This window comes from Colletes gigas, unplaced genomic scaffold, assembly GCF_013123115.1.
Source record: "Colletes gigas isolate AHSC1104 unplaced genomic scaffold, ASM1312311v1 Colletes_gigas_Sc00013, whole genome shotgun sequence".
NCBI classification, from domain to species: domain Eukaryota; kingdom Metazoa; phylum Arthropoda; class Insecta; order Hymenoptera; family Colletidae; genus Colletes; species Colletes gigas.
Genome location: NW_025106642.1, coordinates 4,285,718 through 4,309,606, shown reverse-complemented (window position 1 = coordinate 4,309,606; position 23,889 = coordinate 4,285,718). Strand labels below are relative to the sequence as shown.

Sequence of the window (23,889 nt, the reverse complement as noted above, 5' to 3'; positions counted from 1 at the left end):
GATACTTGATTTCGTATTATTTACAACTTTGGTGTAATAAATACGGTAGTATTGTTATCATACTCTTACGTATGACCAAATATTGCTTTACACACGTCCGAGAAACCAGTTACGCAACAGTTTCCTTGATTATTTCTTTGCCTGGAATATCGATTTCGAATTCATTACCAACGAGGAAAAACAACGTTGAAGATTCCTATAATTTTTCATGTTCAAGAGATGAAATAATGCACGTGATTCATTGGATTTTTTTACAAAGTTCCACAATACTCTATCGAGGACGAATCCATTAAAGTGTTTTTGTAAACAATGGCCTGCCTAATTTTCTCCATTAAACGTACGAGACCAGAGTGAAAAGTTAGCCAAACCGTGCAACGAGATCGTATAAGGTGCGTTTAGATTACAACGTCTAAATTCTACAAACGTCATGCTCGGAATTCGAGATTATAGCTTTGCATGACGCTTTACGAAACATGGGGTAAAATAAGAAACTACGTGGTAGCTTATCGCACGATCACGAAGTCATTCTCACCGTTTCGCACCGTCATCGTCATCCTGGCAACTGTCAATAGACCGTTTGCACGTATCTCGAATGTCTCATCGGGTTGCATGACGACAATGGAGACCATTATCACCCGTCGCGTTCATCCTAATCATCCTCGAACGACACGGCCGCCTTTGTCGTCGCGCACCTACGCGAGAAACAGTCGCATCTGGCGATCGTTCTCGCTGCGATCGCTGAAAAATCGAATTCATTAGCGGTCGAAACTCAAAGGGAGCTGCCAGTCGGAACAATATCGCGATCGAAAGCAAAAGTACCCTCGGAATGATGCATCAAACAATTCCAGAGACTCTCTCACCAATTATACCACACGAAACATCACAATCTTTAACGTTTCTAATATTAAAAAGTCACTTGAGAAGCATTATATAGTGCTGTGCATAATTAAAGTCCCACCAAATTTCTTTAATATTTCGGACTTCTGAGTTGTAGTGCAGGAAAATTGACTATATAAAAGCTCAAAGAGTCTGATAAATGATGACTTTCATGTAAATATCAGCAAAGTTGCTCTTATATAAAACGTTAGCACCACCAACAGCTGAGAATTGCTTTATTAGCAACCTAACTCTTTGTGCAGATGTAACTTCAGTAATAATTACATGAAAATCATTGTTCAACATACTTTTGAGACTTGTACAATTAACTTCCTTGCATTCCAACTGAAAAGTCCAATAAAGTAACAAATCTGTGCACCTCACTTGATGCTTCCTTGAAACGCAGAGAAAGATGTCCGAATGAATTTCGAAGGCATATTTCCCGAAGAAAGTCGAATAAAATTCTCACAGAGAGGCGTCCGCTAGATAGATCTCCGTCGCTAGGAAACCGCAATCGTTTTCTCCAAACAATGTTCTTTTAAAACACGTCGCCGGATCCCGACGGGCAGGCAAGAAGCTTTAGCGTCGGTCACCGATCACCGCCTCGGTGGAACGTATTCCGATAGCTTCTTAAGATATTCTTTCGCGAGGAAATTGCTGTTCCGAGCGAGTCCGGTAGTGGTGGCAAAACGCGAAACAAAGCATCGACCGGGGACTTGTGCCTGTACTTTTACTTACGACCGCAACTGGCATTATCCCGGTTCGACTCTAAATCGCCAATAGAATCGATTTCTCTAACCGCAGCGAGGACGACCGCAAATAGACCGACGCCTCGGCGTTCGCTCGTCTGGATATATAAGAGTATACACGCTTACAAGCTTCCCGCAACGAACGTTGAAAAACGAGCCCGCGAGTTCGATAAAAAGAAACCGTCGTTCCTATCGCGGGAATACGGAAAAAGAAACGACATCGTAAATCTCGATACCCGACGACCAGAGGTGATGTTCAGGTACTAAGAGCACAGCTTTGCTTGGCTTACAGGTCGGTGATCGGGGTCTCGAGCGGTGTGATCGAAAGAGAAAGAAGGCGAGGGGAGATAGGAGAGATAAAGGAAAAGGGTGGAAGCATTTAGAGGCCAGGGTTGAAAGGCAAACGCAATTGGGTTGGGGTGTAGCGAGGTAAAGAGAGAAACGAGGGAAGAAAAAAGGGGGAAAACGGTTGGTGAGTTCCGGCTGTGTGTTATGGTTGGGAGCAAAAGGCTGGGAAGATGCTCGAGGTTCAGCGCTCGGACTTTTTAAGAGAGGGAGAAGCCTGCAACCCTCCTACCGACGATTTACTACCCCCCGATACGTCCGGGGCTTCCGTCTCCGGGTGGAAGCCCGCCGAGAGAACCGTCTCCTTCAATCGAGACGTCCACGTCAAGAGGATCGGTGAGTCCAGGCAATCACACCATATGAACAAAACGAAATGGTAGAACGCTCACGGGACCAGCCTGAATAACGTTGCTTGACTCTCGCTGTTCGTTCGCGTCCTTTGGACGATACTTGAACACGTTTACTGTCATGGCGGTCACTTTAATTTTAATACTTGCTAAAATTGTAAATACCGTCGTTGAGAATGTTTTGGAATAACGTAGAAGACAATTGCAGATATGGGAAACTGACATGGCAGTCAACGTGTTAACATCTCGCTTTAAATTATATATTGGTATTGAATTTTTAGCTTAATCTTGAATTTTTAATTTTATTATACTTTTTTCCTTTTTTTTGAACAAGAACATCCGGAAATATTTCGTTATTTGTATACAATAATTCCAGAGAAGTTTACAGAATTTTAACATTGTTATCAAATGCAGTTTATTGAACTCTATCAAAAATTCTGCAGAAAGTATTAACATTCATAAATTCCAACTTTGAATCGATACTATCGATAATTTTAGACAAAAATGTAATTGTAACAGTGAAATTATTAACAAGATTATGTAATTCGTGATAGCAAAGTTTTCCTCGAAAAATTTAATGTTATTTATTTTTCTCCGATTAATTTCAATAAATCTGATAATTTTATAAACACATCTTTTATCATTCTTTCGAGTTGCATCAGGATAGATTAAACTAACGCAGGTTGACTCGCGACGAATTTGTAGTATTTTCGAATTTTCGAGAATTCAATGGGAACAAAGAAACGAGTAATCATACTTCGGTCAAACCGGCGACCTCGAGCGAGGAGAAAACGCGAGATTACGAGAACGATTGCAACGAGGACACCGGGGTCTTGCGTTTCAGAAAAAATACGGTCCAGGTCCTAGAGCGATCTCAGATTATGGAAATTATTTGTGCAGGGCCGCTAGTTTCGCGGCTGAGGATCTCGTGCTGTCAGATGTTTCTGAGAAACGCGCGGCTCCAGAAAAATTATCGTCCAGTTGGATCAACTTTGCAACCTAGCAAACTTTGAACGTTCAGTAAATTTCCAAACAATTTATGTTTGTAAATTTAAATAAAAATTGAAATCTAAATTGAAACTACTGCTATCACGAAATTACAGAAATTTATCAGTGCGTCGATAATATCTTCTTTTGTTGAAATATTAGTAAACTTCATCCCCGATTGCAGAGAATTCAATCAAATTATTTGAAATGTTCTGGACAGCACGAATTCATCGAATACGAAAACATTAAAATCGGACATTAAAACAAGTTATTGCTATCACGAAGTTGCATTTAATTTTGAAATATTTGAGAAGTCGAGCAATGGTATATTGGCTCGTAATGTGTTCCGCTTAACTTCTATCTAACTGTATCAAGCTCGAGCTCTCGATATCGATGTGTAACACATTTAATCAAGACCCAGCCGCTGACTAACGGCACGAATAATCGTTGCGTCCCGTGATCGATCCGATCGGTCATCTCCCCGTGTGTGTAATCATTAATACAATTAATTGTGGTCCGTTTAATATCCGCTGATCTCGTAACAATAACTCGTATTGCGCGCGGCCCGAGACGACGATAGTATCGACGGCTTCGAGCTCTCGAAGTCCTCGAGACGTTTCGATCGTGCTCGAGCCGGCCTTAAATTTCGTCGCATTTTAATCGTTCTCATCGTGCTCTTTTTAATCTGATATGTGGGCTCGTAACGGTATTGGTGTGTGCGTGCTGGACTCAACCATTCCTTTGTTGCCGCTATCTTAATTATTAATTACATTCATCGTCCTTTTCTCGTTCTTATCGAGCGCGTCGCGTGAATCGGCGCAGACCGATTCGCGCACCCTCGAACTGCGCGTGCGCGCGTGTGTGTGTCTCACCGTGATCAGAGATGGTCAAAATTCTTATTCGTATAGAAATTTCAAACAACAAATGAAAATATAAACGAACTCTTGGAAATAAATTCTTCTAAGACGATTTATTTCGTCGTCTATCGTTCGAGTAACATTCTGCCCGTCTCTGACCATAATCACGGTGATCTGCTTGGCGTAACCTAACACGTGTGTTAAGCATCGAGCATGTCTGACTAACGAGGGCCCCAGACTACTCGACAGATTCGTAGAATTCTGAAACTTTGCCAAATTCTTCATTCTTGAGTATGTCACTCTGACCAAAAGACACAAGTTAAATTGTTTTAATGAAATTAATTTGAACAATTCGTGTCTCAAGAAACATGAAACATACATTATGGTAGTAAAAGACTAAAACGAGTGTATAGAGAATGCTGACCATAATGGAACCATAAATTTTTATCAAATATAAGAAGACGAATTGGACAAGGTAGCATAATGTGCCTAGCATTCAATTTAAAGATAATTCATTTAATATCTGAAATATGATCTACCACTAATTGGTTTCTAAAGCAGCAAAGTTTCAGAGTTTATTGAATTTCCAGAACGTCTGTGTACCCTTGCGCGTTATCCGCAATCTACGAACAGCTTTGCGAATATTAACGTGATTCTAACTACGTTTGTACAATTTCAGTCGAAGCCACAGCCGCACAACAGGGATAGTAAACGTGCGCCGCGTGGGAAAGTGAAAACTTTTAAGAAATTCACAGACGGGAACGGTAGTTTATCGTTCACCGTGTCGACGCACTCGTTAATTCCAAACACTTTTCCATTTCCCTCGTACCGACCAATTACAGAAAAATAGAAACCCAGCTTTAAAAATTCTTCTCAAAATTTTATTTTTATTTTTTTTATTTCTCCGTTAAGAGTGAAAGGTAATACTATATAACATACAGTAGGTCCCATATAATTGTCTAGAGCCAATTATTTTTAAAACTATTCAATATACAGAAAAGTTCATGCAGATATGTATACATGAATTCGAGAGAAAATCATTATATTGGATTTAAATATTTCATAGTGTCTCATAAGGCACACGATGTTACTGAAACATGTTTAAAATTTTTCTAACAGTATTGGAATATTTTAAGAAATATTTCTGAAATATTGCAGGAATTACGTTTGCCATTTACAATATTTCTAAGGCGTTATAATATTTCAAACAGATTACGATAACATCCGAGCAAAAGAGACATACAATTATTTATCATTGCATTTATCACACTCACCTTATTTTATTGCAATTGGTCCTAAGGTGATTCTACATACAGAGATGTTAGCACTTAGCACATGGCTTTTAGACCCATAACCTATTAACGCGACAGAAAGTAATGATTTCGTTGAGTCAAACGAAATTAACCAAAATTTCACAGAAATCATACATGCTTTTACAAACAAACATTATTATCACACTATGCGTGAATTTAACTGTTTAAATATTCACATTACAAAAGAAAAGTATCTACGCATTTTTTTTAGCGTACGTTCCACGTTGAGTGGACTTTCGCGACACGCGCATGCGCGCCCGGGCTCAGTTACCCACTCTCGCGCATGCCTCGCGCGCATGTCCTTTCCCCAAAATAAGGCGGCAATTATAAACATTTATTTCACGCGAGATGAGACAATGTATTATAGAATTTGTTCGTATAATGCTTTCGAAAACATTTATCTTAAACATTCATCAACTACACGTGCAGTAAGATACGACTTTGACGTCAGTATAAGTAGAAAAACAATTTAGAAAAAAAAGTTTACTCTACATTTTCCACTTATTTTTCCATGTCGAATTACACATTGTCCGATTGTAATACAGATTCGAATGTGACTTTTAGAAATGCATCGAAATGCAACCCTAACGTAAATAATTAACAAATACGTGTCAAAGTTTTTTTTTTATATTTTCCACGTATGACCCCCCAGTAGTACAGTCCTCTGTAGGATCATGTGACCCCCCAGGGGAGAACGAAACGTTACTCTGGGCAGTTACGAACGAAAAATATTACTTGTTGCACACATTCCACGATTTCTGCCTCGATACGTACCCTCGTCGTCTCCGTGTAGAAATTTAATTTCGACCCACGTCGTTTCACACGCACCAGGTTCCGCGTAGCCCGCAACGGAGGCCGAATGGTAGTTTCGAATCGATTAGCCGGTACCGGGGGTATCGCCAACAGAGAAAGTCAGCGACGCTGCCAGTCGGTGATACAGTGATACAATAATATCTTGCGAATACCGGCGTAGGAAAATTAATGGCCACTAAACAGAGGTAACTATCTTAAGGCTCGGTCGGCGTTTGTATTACTTTATAGTTGGCGTCCGCTGGGTTTACGAGCGTCAGCCTGTGTACTGGATGCAATTGTAGTTTCTCCGACACGGCGAGCCCGCGAGGCGTAGGCAACGAGCGAACGCAGAAGCAAAGACAAGGGATATAACCGGAGGGGCGGTCGCCGCGGTGCAAATAGCCATCGTGTCTCTACAGTTAGGCCTCTAATGGCATTGGCTAATAACGCCGCGAGAACGGTTCCCAAACGAGTCCGGAACGTCTTCGCGAAAGACGCCTCGGCTACCTTGGCAGCTTGCTCTTTGCTCTCGTCCGGCGTGTCCATTGACGCGAGGCCGTTTGATTTTTTTTTCTTTTCTTTTCATTATCGCGGCGAGAACCTGTCAAGGTCGAATGTCAACGAACCCATCACCTATTTACTTTTTGCTCGCTCCTTTGCGGTCCGATCCCGCCGCGTCGATTCACCGTGAACGCGACGCGCTGGGGGGAAAAAAATGGAGGGAGAGAGAAAAAACGAACGGGGCGACGAATAAGAAATCGCGCGGGATCTCTGTCGGGAGGAAATCACTTTGAAACGAGGATAATCGACCATCTCGCGTAATTAAATTCGTCAATCCGTCATCGAGCCCGGTGCCCGACTTAACGACACCCGGTTAACCGACGACCAACAGTCCACCTCGCTGCTCGATCGTTCGACTGAATCTTACGAGCCGAGACTAACTTGGGCAAATTGAATATCGCGCGCTCCTCGGCCCGATAGCGATCGCCTCCGAGTCTCTTCGGGTTAAATGACGTCCGTTGTTTGCACCGCGATGTCTGTATTAATACGTTTCCTTATTGCGTCACGCTCGCGTGCGTTTCGCTCTCGGTGTGCTTTTTACGGCTTTCGAAAGAATCGATATACCCTCTCTCCTTCACGGTGAATCGCGGAATAATCAATTCGCCAGCTTCCAGAAACTTTTTAACCGACCGTCGGGCTTCGTGACCGCGTCTACACTTCGCTCAACGAGATGCACGCGATCGAGCCGTGAGATCGGACGCCATTTTATGGGTGCCTTTCTTTCGGACCATAATAAAAATTCCTCTTTTCTCGCCGCTCGTATTCGATCGATCGTGTGATGTTCGTTCGTTTGGTCGAACTTTCAGCCTTGGAATCTTCTTTCTTAAATGGACGTTAGTTTGATCAATTAATTAATTCTAATTGGGAAATTTGAAGTTGGTAAAATCTAGGATCATTGTAACGCAGCTAACGTTAATATTCTGCGTCGTTTATTTTTACATTATCGTACATTTTATTTGTGCAAAATTCATTTTTATTGATAAGAATATTTATTACAACTATTACTATCCCTCACTATAATTTTGTATCTCCTTCCTCTTTCTTAATTACACAAATTATTATTTGTTCTCGCAGTTTAATATAAGAAATATCGAAAAGAATGCAAGCTTTCAAGATTGATCTCTTTCGATATCCTTTGGAACAAACATTATTTTTTGAAATAGCTATATCACAGCTTTGTACATCTTAACGAATACGTAGAGTCGATGACAAAAATTGACAATGTCGCGAACGGATTTAAATAGTAAACCTTGCCTCTGCAAAGAAAATGCACTCTGAGCAACTATGTTACAAATGATTCGAAGATAATCGTTATGCATGGTCACGCATCCTCCTGTCTGTCCCTCGTGTCTGAGTTCCTCCTCTTACTGAATGAACGACGCTGAGAATTCCAACCCAGCCAGGAATCCCGGCGATGAGAGGCGAAAGTTGCGAGGCGGACGATGTCGGACGTTATCTAGGGAGAATCTAAATGCCACGAATCTAATTGTTAGTCGACTTGCGGAAACCGATTTCCAGCTTCACAACTCCGCGACTTAACAAAAGGCTAGTTGATATATATACTTTGCAAACGTTTTCTCCGTTCTGCGCTTATCTCGTTCGTACGATTCGTATAATCGTCGCAACTTTCGATTCTACGGTGCAGATCCACGTCATTTGTCTTGTTTCTTTTCTGCTTCTCCTGTCAAGTAGCGACTAGCGTTTATTTTCGATGATGAGAGAATGATAAATGATAGTGGATCGAAGTATTGTGTCATGTGTATATCTTGATAGGGTTTATTTAATTTTTTTAGAAAAAGTACAGGGTTGTGTTTGGACAATTCGGTTGTGATCATTATTATCGAATAAATAGATTTTGGTTCCTTGCAAATAGTTTCATTTTTTTTTACAAAAAAGGCACAAGTTTCTTAATTTCTACATTTTACGTTTTACGAATGTTCACAACTATTTTCAAGTGAAAATAATCAAAATTTAAGAAAAAAGTGTACTACTGATATATTGAACATTATAGTACAGTAGTATACAAGACTAAGCATATAGTATACAAAAATTAAATGATTTTAAATATACCATTAGGCAACTTATGAATTGTTTAAAACTCAAAAAGTAGTATTTTTCACTACATTTCTGTAAAACAAGTTAATCCCATTTGTTAGATCTACTGATCTGAAGATACTATTCTATTATAATATTTACAATGTACATCAGCAAATTTTCAAAATAAGACCCAGGAAAAATACATGAAAAGTTAAAATTCAGTTAGTAAAATACTTTAAAAATCGTGGGTATGCTAGTCTCCAATGAGTGTGGTCTCCCAAAGGGCCAGTGAACCTGTTGAACGAAAATGAAATTAAAAAGAAATCAATCTGAAAAGATTCCGTATAATACCCCTATAAAGATTGTTCGAGGGTAATGTACGAATAAAAATCGCGGTGAAACAGCGCCGGAGGCGCGTTCGCGTCGTAAAACGCAGCCTTCGAGAGGTTCCAACAGTGTGTTTACACCGGGGCTCTTACGCCATAATCATTCGTAGAATCCGATTACGAAACTCGTCCGCGTTCACCGTGGCGTTACATATCGAGCGCGCCGGGTCCCGAGTCCCTTCTGGCTTGTGGATTTATGCCCGGGCGCAGGAGTATGCTGTTCCAGGCGCGGAAGGAGTGTGGATAAAGAGAGGTGCGTCTTTTACGAAGCGACTTTCCGCCGCGGTAAAAAAGTCACCGCTCGGACCGGTGCATTAGCGGCTGCACCGTATTTCTTATTATCCCGGCGCGAGGTGTACGCTCCCTAGAGCTGGCTCTCCCTTTCTCTCTCGCCCTCGTCCCCGTCTCTCTGTTCATCGTGTATCGTTCTCTCCGTTCCTCGCGGCGTCGTCAATGCGGGCGGTCCTGAGGAGTCAGCCTAGTTGGCCGGTGCAGCATTGCGTTCGTGCATGCACCTCGTCCAAGCTTGTTAAGGGCCCCTTGTGTCGTCCGCATTATCCCGCCTGCCGGCGTTTCCTGGATCGTCGCGTGCTCTGCCGCGGATCGGCCTTAAACCCCGGCGACCGCGCGCATAACGGGGTGTAATACGCTCCGGGAACGTGCCGGGGTGTTCGTTACTTTGCTAATGAATGGCGACCGGGAACTGTTCTGACTCGCTGTTAATACGCGTTTCTTCGATTTCTTGTTGCCAACCGACCGCTAGCGCCTTCCTACGCCCCGCGACGGATCGTCCATCCACGTCCTTTCTCGCGATCCTCCGGAGAATCTTTCAATTTTTATTGCAAAAGGCTCCGAACGATACGAAACACATCCTAGAAATTGATTTTATCAAATCTAATGATCATGACATCTCCAAAGTTGATCATTCTGTGGATCAGTTTTATGATTCTTAAAGTGAGCCCCAAGTCGTGATTCGTAAATTGAACATTTTTCTATCTCTCCCAATATTAAACGTCTTTACGAAAAATGAAAATGCCTACTTCTGATGCGATGCTCATTTTACGAATCATTATTGTAGCCCCAGTGTATTCGCTATAATGAATGCTCTATTCTAAAGTTAATTTCGATTACAAGTTATTAAAAAAGGTTTCAAACTATAGGAAACACATCCTACAAATTGATTTTACAAAGTCTAATGATCGTGACACCTCGAAATTTGATCATTCTATGGATCCATTTTATGATTCTTAAAGTGAGCCCCAAGTCGTGATTCGTAAATTGAACATTTCTCCATCCCTCCCAATATTAAACATCTGTACAAAAAATGAAAATACCAACTTCTGAGCGATGTTCATTTTACGAATCATTATTATATCCCTAATTACAAATTATAAATTGCATCCATTTTACTAAAATTAAACATTTGTTCTGCATTCTGCAATTTTGCAATAATTAGAACTCCAGTGCAAATTTTACGTTATTCTATTTGTCATATAACTCGCAATATTTACGAATTACAAATTATCCCAAATTTTCTAAGGAAAAATAAATTTACTAGTAAAAAAAAACTGTGAAAAAGCAATATTTAAAAAGTCGAAAGTCAGAAAGTAAACGAATATTCGACAATATAAACACTGTATCGCGTGCAAACATACTCGTATAAATACGAATTTAGGTTGATTAGTAGCTCTACGCCGTTGCACGTAGTGTGTCTTAAAACGGGACCGACGCTTAAAATGCTAACACCTAGAGGCCCAAAATTGGATTCTAATCTACTTCTCCAAATCAATCTCTGCATCGATCGTATAATAGACATGAAACTCAATCTGTTGAGAGTTCGTTATTCGAGTTCGGACACACCTCGTTAGCAACGATCGTCGGACCGCTTTTAAAAACAATTATCGAATTCTCTACAAGATCTGTTTTATTAAAGGTGGGAGGTTTTTAACGGGACAAGTAATGAATGTAATTCTCAAATAAGGTCCAGAGTTCACGAGAATGAACCTGAGCGGCGTCATAAATTAAGTGAAATGTTTCTCGACTCCGCCTGTAGACTGCGCTGTAACAAGTTTGACCAATAGTCTGGCCATTACTTTCAGATCCATTCTCCTGAACTCTTAACCGCGAATAGTTGGAACGCTGCATTAAGATAAATTTTACGTCAAGCACGAATATTAATGGAGCAAAGTGCAACCTGCGAAATTACAATTTTATTTATTACAAAATTGTAATTATAACGATTTTTTAAGGCACGAGTACTCTAGTACTTTTACATCGACATTTTCCAGTGAAAAATTTAGGGTTCCAATGCATAAAAACACACAAAATAATTTTCAAATTCTGTATTAAATTTGCATCCATCTATTTTTTTCTTGTATTTCTCTCAATTTTATATCGTTTCTTACTATATCGAGAGACTACAGTTCACATTAAGAACAAGTAAATAAATATATCAACCGCGATTATTGAAGAAATCCCGTACAATAGCAGATTCTCATGAACCTAACTGGTCAAGTGATAACCGTGAAAAACGTACAAGGAAGTACTTCTGTACTGTATGGGTCGATATCGCGAAGATCGCGTATCGAGTAAACGATGGTCATTTATGTTCGACCAACGCTTCGGTCGCTCCTCGGTAAAAAAGAAATTCGAACCTGGTCGATTTCACTAGCTGTTTGGATTTTAAGGCTGTCGTACGTTCACTTTTACGCATTCGACTTGGCTGTAAACTTAATCTCATTTACAATGTAAGAAGAGTCTCCATGCTGTAACAAAATACAAGACTACTATGTCGAATCGAAGCTGATCGATAATAATCGTAGATATTCAGACAAGCTAAATTCCTTTCGAAGTTAAACGCTTTTACGAAAGTTATCCAGCTTCGAGCAACTCCTATATCGAAATGACAACGACGAGTTTTAAAAAAGAATAAAAGTTCAAATTTTTAATTGCAAAGTAGTTGTATGTATTTAAAGAACGAACACATTGAGAAAAGAATATCTTATAAAAGATATCTGACATATTAAGATTCATAAACATCAGAGAAATTGTAATCTCGAAAATCTCAAACGATAATCCGATTGTTTCCGAAATCAGGTATCAGTAATCTTAGTGGTTTAATACTGGGTCTTGTCTCTGTTAAACTAGCCCAATTTTATACAAATCTAGCTCGTGAAAAATGGTTAATTTTTCGTATAATTCGGGATATATTTCGACAGAAACCCAAGAACAAATGAAACGTAACTTTCGACCAGCATCGACCAGTGTATCGAAATCTTGCAGTCAACGTCGACAGTCCGCCGTAGTATATCTTTAATTGGTTATCTCTGCTACCAGGTTCGATTTATCGGTAATTTTTCGCGCCTAATGGCCAGCCTGTTTCATGGCTGATCCGCTTAGATCGGCATCCTTGGTTGCGTGCTAAAGGGTCTTAAGGTAGACCGCGATCAGCTGAAACGAGGAAGTGCCGAGTATCCAATGGACCGGTATCGTTCGAGCGAAGAACGTGGAGGTCGCGCGAGCTTCGTTTTACCGTGCTCGTTCGAAGAACCAGCGTGAAAGAAAAAGGGGGACGAGCAACAGGAAAGAGCAAGACAAAGATGGTGGCCGGAGAAGGGAGGCCGTGTAAATGAGACGAATAGAATTAGCGATCGACGAAGCAAACGCGAGCCCAGAATGAAACGGAATAAAATTTCTGTTACGTTTGGAAAATAGTCTGTTTTTCTTTTTTAAATACGGTAATAAGGCTTAATACGGTCCTTTAAATATTTGTGGAAGAACTGATTACAGATATATTATTCTCTAGGTGAGTCAGTATTAGAATAGGAAAGGGTGCGATTCCACGTTCTGAATGATTCGAAAAATTCGCGGGACTCGCGTGCAATGGAGTACGACTCGAACGCCGGGACAAGTAGAAATAGCGAGTAATGGACAGACACGCCAGGCGAATCGTACTCGCGAATTCCGCCACACCTTGCGTATGTACTCCAACGCGACGTTGGATTTAGAAAAAAAGACGCCTTTGTTCATTAGGAGAGATAATAAAATTTCTCGAAAAAGAAAGGGGAGTTTAATCTTTCAAATTAAATCAAATTAAAAAAAGGGTTTTATTCAATTTCTCGTCATACAAAGTATTCGGCTACCCCTGGTAAAAATTTTAATGGGGGATTCTAGAGGCCAAAATAAGACGAAAATCAAGAATACCTTGTTGATGGAGGCTTCGTTAAAAAGTTATTAACAATTAAATTCAAACATCTCAAATCGTCCGGGAAAAATTATTTTCGGTTGCGAGGGTCAATTACAATCATTTTTGGTCATTACACATACCCTCAAAATCCTACCCAATTTCTAGAAAAAAATTCGAGAAGATGTGAAATTTTTCGGCGAAAAAAAAATTTTTCAAATCGTTCTGAAAAAATTATTTTCTGTTGTGGGGGTCAATTATAATCATTTTTGGCCATTACACATAACCCCGAATTCCTATCCACTTTCGAGAAAAAAAATCGGGTAGGTGCTGAAATTTTTCGGCGAAAAAAAATTTTTCAAATCATTCTAAAAAAATTATTTTCGATTGCAGAGCACGATTATAATCAATTTTGGTCATTACACATAACCCCAAAATTCTGCGCATTTTCAAGAAAAAAATTCGAGAAAATGCCTAAATTTTTCGACGAAAAAGAAAAATTTCAAATCGTTCTAGAAAAATTATTTTCATTTGCTGGGGTCAATTGCAATCATTTTTGGTGAATAGACATACCCCCGAAATCCTACCCACTTTCTAGAAAAAAATTCAGTACTGGTGGAACGATCGAAATTAAGCTTAAACGTCGCGAATAAATCATTGTCTCGCGTTTTCTGTTGTTCGTCGGCTATTCACGGAATATTCAAAGATCACCGGATCACCCGAGTTTCCTCTATACCGTAATCTTAGTCCGTTATTGCCAGAATCTGGCAATAATTCATTTTATTTTACGAGTAAATAGCAGTTAAGCCGCAACACGATCGAACGAAAAATAAACCCGTCGGCAGAACCTGTTCCGCGAACCAGACAATTGGATCCGCTCGTAAAAGTATTGGGCTTCCCTTTCGTGCTTGCAAAATGTCGGCGATACGGGCCCGGTGCACCGGTGGCTTTTCGTTCGTATCGCGTTTCGAAGTTGCGTTACCGGTCAATTTATCACGCGCCACGCCGTCTATGCTTTCGTCAGGATTTATTGTACGCGCGTTATATTTATCGCAACGAATAAGCGCGAATCGGTGCACGATTTATGGTTACATAATCGCTATTTCGGCGAAGATTTATCTCGCGCAAATTAGGTTACCGTACGTGGTTACATTGTAACATTTTCATGCGACTTTGGCCAGATGCTTCGGTGCATCTGAAAAATACAGGGTGTACCATTCGGTTAAATATCTCTGAAACTATTGGTGATAGGGAACAATGTTACCAACAAAAGTTTGATGGCTTGAGGGGTCACATAATCTGATATAAATTAATTTTTCCTGGGTCCACGCGTAGGGGTCATGTGAAGGTCAACTTCCTTTTCTTCAATGAAATCTACTTAACCTCTTCACGTCCTTGGCCACATATGTGAACGTTTAGTTTTTTTTTTTATATAATTATAATTACTGTCAATAATAAATAGACAAAAAAAAAAAATTCATCCCTGAAGGGGTCAACCACCTGTTATGAAAAATTATTAATTTAGAAGATATTTCAATTTTAGTATTGGACTATAATAGTAGTGTATCTTGTTAAAGTTTACATTTAAAAATACACCCTTGTATATAGTGATTCACTCTATCTCTGGATCGATTTAAATGAGACTAAATTCGTAAAAATTTCACGAATAGTGATAACGTATCGTGCCAGGAAAATGTTCCCTGACGAGTATCATTTATTCCTGTCAATTAACTTCTCGAGACTTTTTCCAGGTAAAAAAAACATTGCTGCGCAGTAGACAAGTTCCCAATTAGTATCGAACGAGATTTCTAGACACGGAAAATTGGCGTGTCGGGGCGATAACGGGCAGCAATTTATTTTTGTCCAGGACGCTTTTGACGGAACGGACGTTTGGTCGGTCGGATCTTGACGATTATTTGATCGATCTATTTTGCAAACGCGACAGCCGCCGTAACGGTCCCGCGGATTGATCGGCGCGAACAGTTTTCCGTCTTCGACTACCGTTTATAGAAACAGTCACTTCACGGTCGTAAATCAAGGGGGGACTTTTTTTTCGCGATGTGTACCCAATTATCCTCATTGGCCAGTCGGGTATAATGCGTGCAAGAATGCGTTCGCTGTACTGTTTCTCGCGTGTCGGGCTTACTGGACGCAGGATTGCAAGGACGTTTAATCGTACGAGTTTCTATTTTTAAACGCGGCCGTATCTCGCTCGAAAGTGAAATCGAAATCGTGTTACGCGATAACACGGAGTTGGGCAAATTTTGTTTCCGTACGGCTAATAAGGATTTTAGATTCGTTCATTGATTAACTGAAAACTTTAGAAGTAAAAATTAAATTAAACAATATTAAATCATTCTGAAAAAAATATTCTCGGTTGTGGGGGTAAATTGCAATCATTTGTGGTCATTACATATACCCCCGAATTCCTACCCACTTTCGAGAAAAAAAATTCAGGTATGAAATTTTTTGGCGAAAAAGAAATTTCTCAAATCGTTCTAAAAAAATTATTTTCGGTTGCGGGGGTCAATTGCAATCAATTTTGGTCATTACACATACCCCCGAATTCCTACGGATTTTCAAGAAAAAAATTCAAGAAGATGCCTAAATTTTTCGACGAAAAAGACAAATTTCAAAGCGTTCTAAAAAAATTATTTTCGATTGCAGTGTTTGATTACAATCAATTTTGGTCATTACACATACCCCCAAATTACTGCGCATTTTCGAGAAAAAAAATCGGATAGGTGCTGAAATTTTTTGGCGAAAAAGAAATTTTTCAAATCATTCGAAAAAAATTATTTCCGTTTGCAGGGCTCGATTACAATCAATTTTGGTCATTACACATATCACCGAATTCCTACGCATTTTCAAGAAAAAAATTCCAGAATATGCCTAAATTTTACGACGATAAAGAAAAATTTCAAATCATTCTAAAAAAATTACGTTCGTTTGTGGGGGTCAATTACAATCATTTTTTATCATTACACATACCCCCGAAATCCTGTGCATTTTTGAGAAAAAAATTCAGTACAGGCTGAACTTTAAATGTTAATAACTTTTTAACGAAACCTCCATGAACAAATTGGTATTCTTGATTTTCGTCTTAATTTGACCCCTAGAATCTCTCATTAAAATTTTTTCCCAGGTATATTTCTTTACGATTGAAAGGTTGACGATTTTTCACTGAAAATTTCATGATTCTTTAATTCTTCTGGTAACTGTAATTTACGAAGGTGCCTGGAGTTTGTATTTGTTGCATGGAAATATAATTTGTCCGACCCCGGCGATGACAAAGATCCTCGCCGAGATAGCCGGCGCATGAAATATCGTCAACTATAGCTGACAAAGTAATGTTTTCGACGTTGTTCGCCAGGGAAGAATATCTTTTACGATTGTGCTGAACACCTCTCGCACTTGTAACTGGAGAATGTAACTGGCTGCGAAACGCATACAGGTTTCTATGAATGCGAACGATTCCGACCGAGGTGGTTTCGAGAACGTATAAAGCAGCTGAATTGAATTTTAAATAGTGGCTATACTTTTTAAACGACGCGTCTGGGGTATGTATCTTTCGTTGAAACGAGTAGATAGTGCTGCACGAGATGTAGAAAGTGATTATAGCTATCTCGTAGCAATGTCGTTGCCATTCTGTTGCATTCTAATCTACCACTTTAGAGACTCGGCTTTATTGAGCTACAAATTGCGTTCTTAATGCAACTACTATAAAATTCGAGTTTCGCGAGATTAATAATGATATGATGTTAATCAAAATGAGAAAAAAAAACAGTGCTTCTATTTCAAATTAATCGTAAAAATTTAATTTAATTATTCAATGCAAAATTCGTGAATAATGTCAGGTAATTTCATGAGCCTTAGAATAATTTTATTTAAATAAATTGTACATAATATATAGATAATTTTAATCGTACATAGAGAATCAAGAGAGTTTCCCCCTGAGTCTACTTGAAAAATGAACTATACTGTTTTTTTTTTATATGAAAACAGTACAAGAAGATTTTTATATAATCTACTCTCTTAATAAACGAGTTATTATTGATATCCTGTGTCAAAAATATCACCCAAGAAACTAAAAAGCGAACAATTTTCATCCGAGCTAAAGGAAATCGAAACACACCAAAGCTGACAATATGCTTCAATAAATGTAAAATTAAAATTTCGCACAATTATAATTACGGTTAAAAGAAAGAGTATATTTTTACAAGGTTCGCCTCGATAGTCAACGCAAGAAAAAAAATAATCAGTGGTATACAATTTTATATTTCTGAACCGACGTAGAATTCGTGCAGAACGTTTCTTTGTGAAATATATCGCGAGGAACTGATCCGTGGCGTTTCGGTGGCGGGCATTAGCTTTATTAAAATATCCTCTAAATGGTAATTCCTACGCTAGAAACACCGTTATGTATAATGAAACTTTCTACTCCTTTCCGAGGATGCATCCCTATTATAATAAAGCGTACAGCCCGGGATCTACGGTTCGGAATTTATATTCATACTTATCGTAACAGTTATCGATCGGATCTGATCGGAGGGGTTAAATTCATACGTGACTGGCCTCGCGGTAACGATCAGATAACCGCGATATTAATTTATGCTCGTGATCGTTCGCGAAATTACCGTTGCTTTGGTTCGCGCGATGATCCGTACCGTCGAGCCGCGGAGGAGCGTTTACAGCGTTTTCCAGCCCTCGAAGCAGTGGGTCAGCACCGCTGCGCGATCTTTGACCCGCCACGGCAACACGCCACTTGCACTTCCGGCAATTCTTCCCCCGCCACGGGCCCCCGTATCCCCACCAAACGGGGGGCCCCGAGTCCCCGTGGTTCCCCGAAGCACCTGCTGTGTCAAACCCCCGTGACTCGATCCTACGCGGCCTCCCAACGTGGCCATCACCACCGAGAAACGTCAAACTGAAATTGCAACGTAGTTTCACGCGTTCCACGAAATTGCTTCTAAAAAGATGCAAGTTATTTAGATTGCAAACTATAGTATACAGCTATAGTTCGGGCTATGATATAGCGAGGTCGTAAATTAAACTCTCGAGGGTTGGGACCACTGCTGTGGGACTTAAGACAAGATCAAGCATACAGTACACAAAATTGAATGATTTTAAACGTATCATTAACCCTTTGCACTCCGAATTAGATTTCAATCTTGTTACCAGCTGCTCCCAATGCTTTCAAGTGTTTTATTTGAAACTTACGTTAATTAAAAAATATTGTATTTTGTAATTTTCAAGTGTATATCTGTTTAATTTGGACTTGAAAAAATATGGGACTCGACAAAGGAGTTCCTGAGATAAAAACTGATGTCGAGTCACACATTCGACATAGGACTGCAGAGGGTTAAACGACGTATGAATTGTTTAACACGTGAATTAAGGAATATTAATATTGATCTTAAATTAATACAAAGAATAGTATTTTTCATTACATTTCTGTATTGCTCGACCATAAAACAAGTTAATCCCATTTGTTAGATCTACTTATCATTTTACTATATAATGTTTACAAGAGAGAGCATAATAAGACTTGAGGAGACATATTAAAAAAGTTGGAATTCCAAGAAATTAGTGAAATATTAAAAAAATCAATCAATAGAATAAATTACTCGAAAGTCCTGTAATTTTTGAAGTTTCTCTCGAATACAGTAGAAGAATTTCGAATTCCATTTCTGTCGTTTGGCAGTGTCGCTGATCCTGATCCTGATCCGGAAGCCCCGTGGCTCGTCGTCTCATAGTTATTATTCTCGAAAGAACTGCGGTCGTGAGAAAAGCGACAGCGAACTGTCGACCCGCTGAAACTCTCGAAAGATAACGATTCGTGAGAATGTCGGGCTCTTAAAATCTGCCTCGTATAATCCGATACGAACGTGTGCAAGCCCATTACCGATCCCTTTACTTTATTGCTCGGATACGCGCGTTCTGTCATACCATCTGGCATTCATAACTCGTAATTACGAGTGTATTAAACGGAGGCTTCGTCTAACCGATGTTACATCGATTATAGTCTAATTTTTACGAAACGCCAAAATGCAATTAGACGGATTCTGTTCTCCCGTTTCGCGTAGAGAAATATGTATAATGAAAATAAATTACCACCGCATCAATCTCGCCGTGCCATCGTTGTTTATGCGTGTCGTATGAATTCTATTAACCTAAACGCGTAATGTTGCTCTCGTTCGCGGAAACCAGGGGGTAAAAAAAGAATCAACGATCGCAATTATTTCCAATTAGCCGGAATAACCAGCACCTTACGCGGCTATCTGGAATAGTTTTCGATCGTCAAGCACGATGATGGCCGCATAATGGCGCGTTTCGTGGAAACGTCCTGTCCTCCGTAAGCGGTGCGAATCACGTTGTTCCGCATCAGGAATTCATCGGGCGCGCTTATAACACACCTTCCGCCTCTGCAATAATCGCTAATGTCGTGATAATTAAATCTACGATCGTTTTACGAGGCAACCGCATACTAATCGGTCCCGGGGGCATAGTAATCAAGGCCACCAAACGAGCTACGTTTCGACGTCGGACGTTACCAGGCGTCTAGGGACTTTTAATTTATCGTGCAATACCGGACGCGTGTTTATGTGCGCGCGCACGCGTCTTTACGATGTATTTATCGCGTGCTCGCGCGTACACTTGGGAACCAGCAAAAATTCCTAGCACGACGGAGAAGAATTCGTAAAAAAGGAAGTTCGTCGCTAGAGAAATCGATTTTAAAAAATCAGTTGCATTGCCTCGTTGAACGTATTCAATCCTGGGAATACTGTAGCAATTTTTTAGATAGCACCTTGTTATGCTTCCTGGTTATCTTCCGGTTAGAAGAAACCTAACCAGTGGCAGGACTACACTCGTTCATAATTGCAGGGTTGATATACTATTAATTAGGTATTGTAAACATTAATACGAACATTTTAATTACTGCCTTCTGTGTTTTACAAATATCTGACGCACATAAGAGTGAACGAAACACCGATGAGTAGTTCTACGTTTAATTGGTGGATATTCTGTCTTTTTTTATATTTTGCATTGGTCCAATTTGAGCTACATCTTAGAAAGTATTTCTGGGCTAAAGCAAACTTGTTCTTTTCGAAAAGAAGTGATCAAATCACAGGACACTTTGTTCATCTTGGAGAATGCAAATTAGGGAACAGATAGAATCTTCTGAGGCAATCTTACTATCCACCTTTTGTTGCAATTATTATTTTGTTACAAATTTTAAAAGTGAACGCTTTTAAAATCAAATAAGAGGTGGAACGAAATAGTAAACAACAAATATCGAAAAAATTCCACCATTAATTCGAACTATCGTTAACATATTCATCAAATTCATGGCGTACGAATTTTGATAAATAGCTCATTTTTATTCCGCATTTATTAAGTATCCAGTGATTCATGGACGGTAGTGTACGCAAGTCATCGATAGATCTAGCGTGTAGCGATCGAAGGTGTTCGATAACGAGGAGAAAAATGCTTGGAAACCGAGAAACCATTACTTCGAGGAGGCTAGGCAATCGCGTAAACATTGATCGCGAGACTCGCGATCGAGCTCTCGGGGAACATCAATTCTCGCCTGGCATACGCGCGCCATATGCTAATACATCGAGAGATCTCTCGGTCTCTCATTTCCTCCGAGCGTAATCGCGGTACAAAGTACGGCTAAGTGCGAATCTTGCTCGCCGACTGTCTACCGGTGTATCCTGCTGATAATTAGTCTTCTGGATCGCGGCGTCAGAGCCCGCGTCCACTGGCTGGTTTATTATATTGATTTCCCCCGGTCGAACCTACATTTCTAGCGTTGCACGTTTATCACGTTCCGCGGTTCTTACATAGCGTGATTATTTAACCTCGATCCGGCCGGACCACTTTTTACGCGAACGCGCCAACGCTGAGGGCAACGGGGCTACGCCAAGAGGAATGATAATGGTTTTTAAACGTTTTTTTTTAACATATCGCTCGCGCTTAATAAGATGTAAACCGTAATGGAGTTGTGGCTCCTAGTTCGTTGGCGGAGCTGATCTTGATTACGTCAGTTTGGAATGTTCTCGCCCGGAGTGTTTAATTATTTATTTACTCCATCGAGAGGATGACGCTGTTGACGCAACGACTATATTTACCTTGACGAAAAAATTATTTTTGGTTGCAGGGATCAATTGCAATCATTTTTTGTGAATAGATATATCCCCGAAATCCTACCCAGTTTCGAGAAAAAAATTCGTTACCGAAAATATAATGTCTGATCATGAATGGTGATTCCCCTGAAATTTCAAGTGTTTCAAATCGTTCTGGAAAAATTATTTTTGGTTGTAGGGGTCAATTGCAAGCATTTTTGGTGAATAGACGTACCCTCGAATTCCTACGCACTTTCGAGAAAAAAATTCGAGAAGATGTGAAATTTTTCGACGAAAAACAGAAATTTCAAATCGTTCCGGAAAAATTATTTTCGGTTGCTGGGGTCAATTACAATCATTTTTGGTCATTACACATACCCCCGAAATTCTACGCATTTTCAAGAAAAAAATTCGAGAAGGTGTGAAATTTTTCGTCGGACAAAAAAAAATTTCAAATCGTTTTGGAAAAATTATTTTCGGTTGCGGGGTTTAATTACAATAATTTTTGGTGAATAGCCATATGCCCGTAATTCTACTCACTTCTGAGAAAAAAATTCGATTTGGTGCTGAAATTTTTCGGTGAAATTGAAAAATTTCAAATCGTTCTAAAAAAATTATTTTTGACTGCAGGGGTCAATTACAATACTTTTTGGTGAATACACATACCCTCGAAATCCTACGCACTTTTGAGAAAAAAATTCTTTACCGAAAACATAATCTATGGCCAGAAATGTTTCAAATTTTATGCGTATGTTTAAAGAATCATAATTCTTGATCAGATTGGAGGAACTTTAATGTTTCAAAATGAAAATATCGCGTATTTTAGTAAAGAATATTTGGAAGTTCCAAGAATGTTCAAAAAATTGTTCCTTAATCTCGTAAAGTGATAAAAGTCCTATAAAAATGGTCCAATTTGCACGCATTGAAATACTAAACTGATAAGTCCAATGAAAACGAAAGTGCAGGATGCATTTTGAACGGTTGGAAACTGGAAGTATAGTGCACACGAGTTAGCATCTGCCGCTGGTTTCGCAGTCCCAGTTTGAAGATTAAAACATTACCATTGTAGTCTCACGATCGTTCTCATGTTATAAGCGCGATGCACTTATTATATTTCTCACAGATTACTTCTGTAACGGTCCCCTCTTTTCCATAAACATATTTGACGATATTTAGAGAATATTCCCTAGTTCTGAGGTAATTGTCGATCTTCCCAGTATTCTACCAATTCCACGTGATACTCTCGTGAAACCATTTTCCACAATTCGACAAAGAATGAAATGTGAACGAATTAATTTTGATTTTAACATTGGCTAACTTTTCTTAAATCCGTCGTGAACGTAGACTGATTAAATTCTTCGCCCAAGCGGTTTCACCTTGACGGAATCGAGGGATCTGCTGGCGTTTCCGGCGCTTTCTAGTCGCGTTACTAAATTCTCCTACGCCGCCTAAGCGCGATCGATAGAAACGAAAAATGGAAGTCGGTAATGCGTCCTAAATACGAGGACTATTAGACGCTGAATGCGAATTGTTGGCGCAAACAGAAGCTCGTAAATGTTGGCGAGAAACGGCTGCGAAATAGATTCGGTCTCCCATTTAACAACAATTTCCCACGAGAGACGAGACTTGGTGGAAATGGTGCACGACGTTATAAAGGTACTATAAGTGGTACGGTGCTTTAGTAGGCGAACAGAAACGCTAATCCTGACTGCGACCTCGTTCCCGGGGTCCTCGTCGATGACCTCGACAAGATGTTCCCCCCAATGAGGTCGCCCGTAGCAGCTCCGGCTCGTGAAACCGCGACAATGACGCTGTAAATCCGTCAACGATCGCGCCGCGGGATCATTAGCTCGTTCACCTCTGGTTATGGGGAGGCGGGCGTTCTTTTAATTACGGTTAATTTCCATGTTCATAATCGCTTTGATTAATTGATACCCTGCAACACGTTTATCGATACATCAGCATGTTTCATAAAACGTGGCCATTAAGAATCAGTGCACAAAGTGATGAAACAAGTTCGTGCAAACTTCTATCGTATCTTCTTTCCACGTTTTTACGAAACATATCCAGTATACAATTATTATTTATTTAATAAATTTTTTTTTTTGTACTATACAGGGTGTTCACTCCTGGGAAAAATTTTAATGGGAGATTCTAGGGGCCAAAATAAGAAGAAAATCAAGAATATCAGTTTGTTGATGGAGGCTTCGTTAGAAAGTTATTAACAATTAAATTCAAAAATTTCAAATCGGTCTGGAAAAATTATTTTCGGCTACGGGGGTCTATTATAATCATTTTTGGTGAATAGACATATCCCCGAAATCCTA

General features: G+C 39.7%; 1 protein-coding gene across 2 annotated transcripts in view; it reads left to right on the top strand.

Annotated features, from left to right (window-relative positions):
- LOC122399426 (zinc finger CCCH domain-containing protein 13) overlaps window positions 1-23,889 on the top strand; it is a 183,646-nt gene that overhangs the window by 12,427 nt on the left and 147,330 nt on the right. The window contains exons 1-2 of one of the 2 annotated variants that reach the window (XM_043400104.1): window positions 63-389; window positions 1,918-2,306. In XM_043400104.1, the coding sequence (XP_043256039.1) occupies window positions 2,144-2,306 (163 nt within the window). In that variant the 5' untranslated portion in view covers window positions 63-389; window positions 1,918-2,143. Of the gene's footprint in view, window positions 1-62; window positions 390-1,917; window positions 2,307-23,889 lie in introns of those variants that run through there. The other variant, XM_043400103.1, reaches the window with a different exon arrangement.